At 33.3% G+C, this 6,825-nt stretch overlaps 1 protein-coding gene and 1 long non-coding RNA gene across 2 annotated transcripts in view; one reads left to right on the top strand and one right to left on the bottom strand.

Moving 5' to 3' along the window:
* Window positions 1-1,885, top strand: part of LOC139512804 (uncharacterized) — a 2,185-nt gene extending 300 nt beyond the window's left edge. Inside the window, exon 2 of the long non-coding RNA XR_011662336.1 lies at window positions 1,656-1,885. This is a non-coding gene — a long non-coding RNA (uncharacterized lncRNA). The remainder of the gene's footprint in view (window positions 1-1,655) is intronic.
* Window positions 1-6,594, bottom strand: part of LOC139512803 (probable basic-leucine zipper transcription factor C) — a 13,418-nt gene extending 6,824 nt beyond the window's left edge. The window contains exon 1 of the mRNA XM_071300722.1: window positions 6,023-6,594. Coding sequence (XP_071156823.1) covers window positions 6,023-6,269 — 247 coding nt within the window. The 5' untranslated portion in view covers window positions 6,270-6,594. The remainder of the gene's footprint in view (window positions 1-6,022) is intronic.
* Window positions 6,595-6,825: the final 231 nt, after the last annotated feature.

Genomic DNA, 6,825 nt, shown 5'->3' with positions numbered 1-6,825 from the left:
ATTTTATGAAATAGGCAATTTTGCCGTGTAATGCGTAACATTGAACATTGAGATCTCCAAACATTTTTGAGAATGAAATATGGATTGAGTAGCCAAAGGTAGTTCTCATTTGGAAGGAATTAAGAACCATATGTAAAGTTTTGAATTACATAATTTTACTTACATATATGACGTCATACATGTAGAAAAATGACGTCATAGCAACTTTTTGATCTTGTAATGGTGACAAATAATCTAGACTCCAACTGCAAAACTTTGAAGATCAAATTCATATACTGAAGGTAATTTTAAAAGGATATCGTTTATATTTATAATTTATAAATTACAAACATTTCTGTTTAAATTGGTACCGAACTTTTTGAGTTTACTTGTTTTAAAAAAAAAACTATTGAAAAAATTTAAAATCAGAAAAAATGTCCCGTATCATCTGAAATCCAAACAAATATTCCATTTTGACGATTTCGGGATCTACGATGTATCGCGATTAAATCAGAAGAAAAATACTGATACAGATTTCAAAAATTACAACAAATACTGAACATGATAATATAAATACTGGCTGTTTTTATATTTTATCCTTTTCGCAAATAAAGAAAAGAAAAATCAGAAAAAATGTCCAATGAGACAAAAAACGTCGAAAAATAATGAAACGTCATATTTCACACAGAGTCAATACGCAAAAGAAATTATAAGAATAACTTGTAAAGAATCGATCTCCAAACATGAAACGATATGGGCATGTTTTTGCCTTAGGGAGCTTCCATTTGATTTTTAAGGGGGGGGGGGGGGCTAGAATGAAATTTGAAAAAGAGGGAGGACAGGGGTTTTGAGTGTAAAAAAAAGGCAGACAGGAGTTTCGAGTAAAAAAATAATGAATAAGAATGGAAACGGGGGAATATGTCAAAGAGATAACAACCCGACCAAAACGTAGAAAACAGCTCAAGGCCACCAATGGGTCTTCAACATGCGAGAAATCCCGCACCCAGAGGAGGTCTTGAGTAGGCCCCGAAATCCTAATGTATACTAGATCAAGAAAATGGACGCCACTCTTCACTTCGAAACACAGAGATGAACTAAAAGTAAAAAATATAAAAGACTAACAAAAGCTATAGGTACCTGACTTAGGACAGGCGCGAACTGCGGTGGGGTTAAAAGGGCAGGATGAGCAGTTGGCAAACAAACCCAGGATAATCTTGTAAAAAAAGGCAGGACCAAATATAGTGAAAATAAAAAGGCAGGACCGAGATAACAACTAAAAAAAATGCCGGACAAATTTTTTTATCCTAGCACCCCCCCCCCCCCCCCCCCCCATTAAAATCAAATGGTTGCTCCCTTAATGAAATAAAAATATTATTCTATATTAAAATTCGTAAAAAATGATTTGACTTTAGGAAGTTCTGGAACAATCTAAAAGAAGAGTTACCATATTAGATAATTTTCGTAGACAAAACAAGAGGCACCAATCCCTTCAAACAACCGAAATGATCTCTGGTGTTTCAGGAGAATGATTAGTTCCAAAAAAATAAAACACGAGACAAAAAAGACTCATATTTAATTATTGAATGTATTTATAAACCAACAATCAATTAAAATAATCGGACTTAAAAAAATCAGACCAAAATTTTGTGTACATTCAAATATAAATATGCTTTCAGAAATATGAATAACAGAAAAAAAAGTAAACTTTCGGCTAAGGAAATACTTATTAGGAACAGAGAACGAAAAAGGCTTCAGAAAAATGAAACGAGTAGAAAATCTTATGGAAAGTTGTACAAGAATAAAGAGAGCGAGACAAAAACATATAGTCAAACGATTAATGCAAGAAAAAAGAGAGAACAAAGGGAGAAATCTAAGAAAATAAATGAAAGAAAACTGAAAAATAAAATGAATGTCCGTATAAAACACAGAGGTAAAAAAAAATGTAGAACTTTCATCAATGTCACTTGTTGTACCAGAAGGTTCAAATGTTTTCAAAAACAGAATGGAAAAGGCCAGAGCCCTAAGAAAATTTAAAGAAGGTTTACCAAAATCTCCATCTAAACGATGCGCAGTTATATCGACTTATTTGGCCCGCAGATCCCCTCGATCGCCAACAATAGCTAATCTGAAACATTCAGTTTCGCCAGTTGAAATGGCCGTCGTTGCAGATATTCAAGAAATAATAAAATCTACAAAATTAAAGCGATCTAAGAATGCACGTTCGGTAATGAATTCTGTTACTGCATCAATCAGCGGGGAAAATTTAGCAAAGTCGAGAGGTAAAATTAAACTGTGTAAAAATTTAGGTTTGCCAGCAAGAAGGGTTGCTGGAGGCCAGCGTATTAGGTCTAGAATTCTTAAAAGTGAATAGTCTGCATGGGCTCTTACGCAACAGAAAACAAGAAAAGATTCCATTTCAGAAGAAACAAAGAAAACAGTTTATAACTTTTGGCTCTCTGATGGCATATCACACCCGACCGGCAACAAATCCGATATCAAAAGAGAACGATTGGGACCAAACTTATATACTTCGCATATGACACACGTGCTGGAAAAAACACAAACTGATGCGTATTTAGATTTTGTCGCCAAATATCCGGAAATTAAAATTGGACAAAGAGCATTTGAGAAACTTCGACCGTTTTTCGTAAGACCTGCATCTGAAAAAGATAGAAATACATGCTGTTGTAGATATCACGTGGAAGCAAACCTTGTTTTCAAAGCATGTATGAAGTTCAGAAAATCGTGTGACAGGGAAACCTATTCGCAAGAAAGTGACTATTCCGTATTTGAGAAAATGTCAGACCTTATACATATTACGCTATGTCCAAAAGTAAATGGATTTTATAGAAAAAATTGTCTTGACCGAAAATGTAGCCTTTGCGGAGTTGGTAATTTCAAACTTTCACCCAACGAATCACAGTCGTCTTCAACTGTTGAATGGCAAAAATATGAATATATAACTGAAAAATCGAAGGGTAAAAATGTAAGGCGCCGACTGACCCTGATAAAAAAGAAAACTAGCGTAAACGAAATGTTTCTCAATTTAAAAAAGCTTCTCGAAACTTTCCCCGCTCACCAGCACCGATCAAACTGGCAAAGCAATCAACTTAAAAGTCTTGTTCAGAACTTGCCAGTCAATCATTGCATATGCATCCACGATTATTCGGAAAATTATCGCTGTGTCGAGAAAGAAGAAATCCAATCCAATTACTTCCAAAGAACTGAATGCAGCATTCATGTAACCGTCATGCACCGACACGCCATTTTAGAATACGATGGTGTAGACAGTACAGAAGAATTTCCGGAAATAATTACGGAACATTTTTTCGTAATTTCCCCGGACCTGCAACATGATAATGATTTTACAAAATATGTCCAAAAGAAAGTTAAGGAATATTTAGATTCAATATCATACACAGTTGATCATATGCATGAATTCACAGACGGTTGTTCTAGCCAATATAAATCGCGGCACTGTTTAGGAAGTTTATCTACTGCCATCCCTGATTTCGGATATAAAACATTCCATAGAAATTTCTTTGAAACAAGCCATGCAAAAGGGCCTCAAGATGCCGCGGGGGGATTTATAAAAAGACAGGCGGACATAGTATGAAATTCAAAACAGTGTAGCTGTGGCCATTGATTGACACATTAAAATCATTCATTGACTGGGACAATTTAGGTGAACGTTTGTATGTAACGACCAATGCTCACTATGTACTTTTTAAAGACACTTAAACTATGGGGTCACCAAAGGTTCTCAACACCTAAATAAAGTAATTCGAAAAATTAATCAGAAATAACACGATATTTTGATTTATATCAATTATATAAATCAAAACACAAAGGTTATTCCTGATTAATTTTTCGAATTATTTTATAATTAAAGGCGTTAAGAAACTTTTGTTGACCCCACAGTTTAAATGTCTATCGTAGGTACGTCATGAACAGTGGTTGTTACAGACAAACGTTCACGTAAATTGTCCCAGTCAATGGATGATTTTGATGGGTCAATCAATGGCCACAGCTACACTGTTTTGAATTTCATACTATCTGTTCTACGTGGCAATACAGTGATTCAGAATGCGAAGGATTTATTTACGTTCTGCGAAAGTAGCCTTAAAAAGCCAAGAAGTGCATTATTTAAAAGAAGGGTATTTCGATATGTGGATTCAATTGATAGACACAATTCCAAAATATTTAAGCCGATCCAGCAAAATAGACAAATACATCATGTTTTTACTAGTACATGTAATGAAATCATTGTTTCCGATCTCTCTTGTTACACGTGCGATCAATGCATTTTGGGGAATTATCTTAACTGTTTAAATGTAGAAAATACCGGGGTAAAGAAAACTATTAAGCCACGCGAAATAACACAAACTTCTAACGAAGAAGAAGTAGCACAAGACACTGACATTCTTTCAGAAGACATATCAGATTTGGTATCCATAAACTCTGTTGTGGCTGTCAAAACCGACGATGATAACTTTGACTATTATTTAATGAAAATTTCCAAAGGTTCACACGTATTGAATTCAGCAGAGAGTGACACCTGGGGTGCTACATATCCCCCTGGATTCGAGGTTTTCCGGGGTCATTATTATGACAAAATCAGTGACAATGATCCGTTAAAATATAAACTTTTAAAGACAAAGACTGCTTTGGTACCGACGAAATCTCTGCTATACATACTTGCTGATGTAGATGCCTCTTATCGTATAACTATTTCAGAGGACACCCATCTAGACATTCTTTCTGTATTGGACAATTTGGATTGAAATAAGAATTAAATTATAAAACATCATGCACTGTTGTTTAGCCACTCATAAAATATTTTAGTAGACCTTTCCGATTCAAATGAAATGATTCAACGTGGCTCTGCTTATAATTAAAAAATATAAAATATATATATATATATATATATATATAAGTACGTCTGAGTCAGTGACAACCCTACAACAGATGTATCCATCGGATCGCCATCAATGATGGTGATACATGGCTGTGTACATAATGTATATACAACTCGTCTAAACATAATGTTTAGACGAGTTGTATATATATATATATATATATATATACATTTTTCGTTAAATAAAATATACATGAATATCTTTACTGAAAAAAAATATTCCCATGAAAAAAAACCTGAATGAATCAATGCTTACACATTAGAAATCACATTAGAAAAACGTTACGTAAAAAACAAGAAAATAAGACGGCTTTTTGCTATATTTCCGACGTTACGTTATTATCACCAGTATTTTGCGCGACGTCAATATAGTGGTTTGTTGGTTTATTTATTGGCTTAAGCGTATTGTTTAAAAGATTAAATACTTTATGTTCGGTTTGGGAACGTATGAGAAGATATATACAGACATCATAGCTTAATCAAAACAAGTCCAAAGTTCGATGCCAGAAGCAATTTATGTCATGACGTTTTGTCATTATTGCTGATTTCCACTTGCATATTACATGTACGATGCGAGGCAATACTTTATACACATTTTCATGAGAAAATTGAAAATTATAATACAAGGAAGAATGCAACAAATTATTATACTTTGAATCACAAATGTTAAATGTCTATTTTAAAATCCTTTTATTAAAACAAAACGACCTTAAAGACTACCGTTTCCGCAGTTACCGCATATTAATTATGTATTTGGGTCTACCATGTGTGATGGATTAACTCGTATTTAGTATGATGAATAAAATCAGAACCACTATGCTTAAACAGAGTCAACTTATATATATATATATGCTACTATATTTTTAATGTCTCTGGGTTTTTTTTATAAGTAACTGTTCATGATATAGTGGTTGGAGAAGTCCCAATTGATATTGGATTATATTTTGGCTAATTCCTGTTCAGATTATATGTATACATATATTAATACACTATTTAAAAACGTTGCATATCATTAAAAAAATAAAGTTTCTGATGATTTTCGACAAATTTAGTTCCTGGCTAGTACAGTCAGAATGCTGGCTAATAGTTTTATAATTTGAATATTTGATAATATCGTTACTGTACCTGTAATAGGAGCCCGGCGACAGTCTATTGGCATCACACATGGCTGGTAAACTCCTGTAGATAATTCTATTCTGAACGGTGCTGGACCTTGTTGGTTTGGAAACTGCTGATTAGTTGTTGGGTCTGAATGTATAGGTTGTAAATTAAGGCACGAATCTTCCGTCCTTGGTGCTCCATTCGGGTATCCTAGTATCAAATTCACGAAAATTAAATTTACAAAACACAACTGCAATACACGAAAATTCATTGTGCCACAGATTTAAACTTTCCAGAAAATATCTTTTTCGTTAAAATCAACATAAATATCGAACCAAATTTTTTATTAATTGGTCATTTGCAATCAATCAAATTACGACAGGTAGGTATGTCCTGTCAAATATATGTGTACTCGTTTCATAATTATGTAAACTCTATATTAAACATGTTAAAATTTCACAGTTACTGGTTTTCAAATCCTCATGTCCTTTGAATAATTCTGTCCAAAATTAATGAAATTGACTGTTAGTTTTTAATGAAATTTATTTCATTATTAAATTTCGTTTTCGCACATGTTTTGAAGTTTCTATCAAATGAGCTATGTTTGTATGATTAACATATGTTACCCGACTTCCGGGTATAAACGTGTAGTAAAGGAAGGTATATGTGTTGTAATTGCGGTCTTCACCTAAACACGTCTTTACGTCATTATTTTGGAATTATATATTATATATAAACATTAAAAATTTCGAACTTTTAATTCATCTATGATATATCAGTTATGAATTCGCAAAGAAAAGCGTACTATGTTTTAAAGCAATTATTTG

The sequence above is a fragment of the Mytilus edulis genome, chromosome 2, assembly GCF_963676685.1.
Source record: "Mytilus edulis chromosome 2, xbMytEdul2.2, whole genome shotgun sequence".
Lineage (NCBI taxonomy): Eukaryota > Metazoa > Mollusca > Bivalvia > Mytilida > Mytilidae > Mytilus > Mytilus edulis.
Note: the sequence above shows the minus strand (reverse complement) of the source record. Positions and strands in the feature narration are given on the sequence as shown.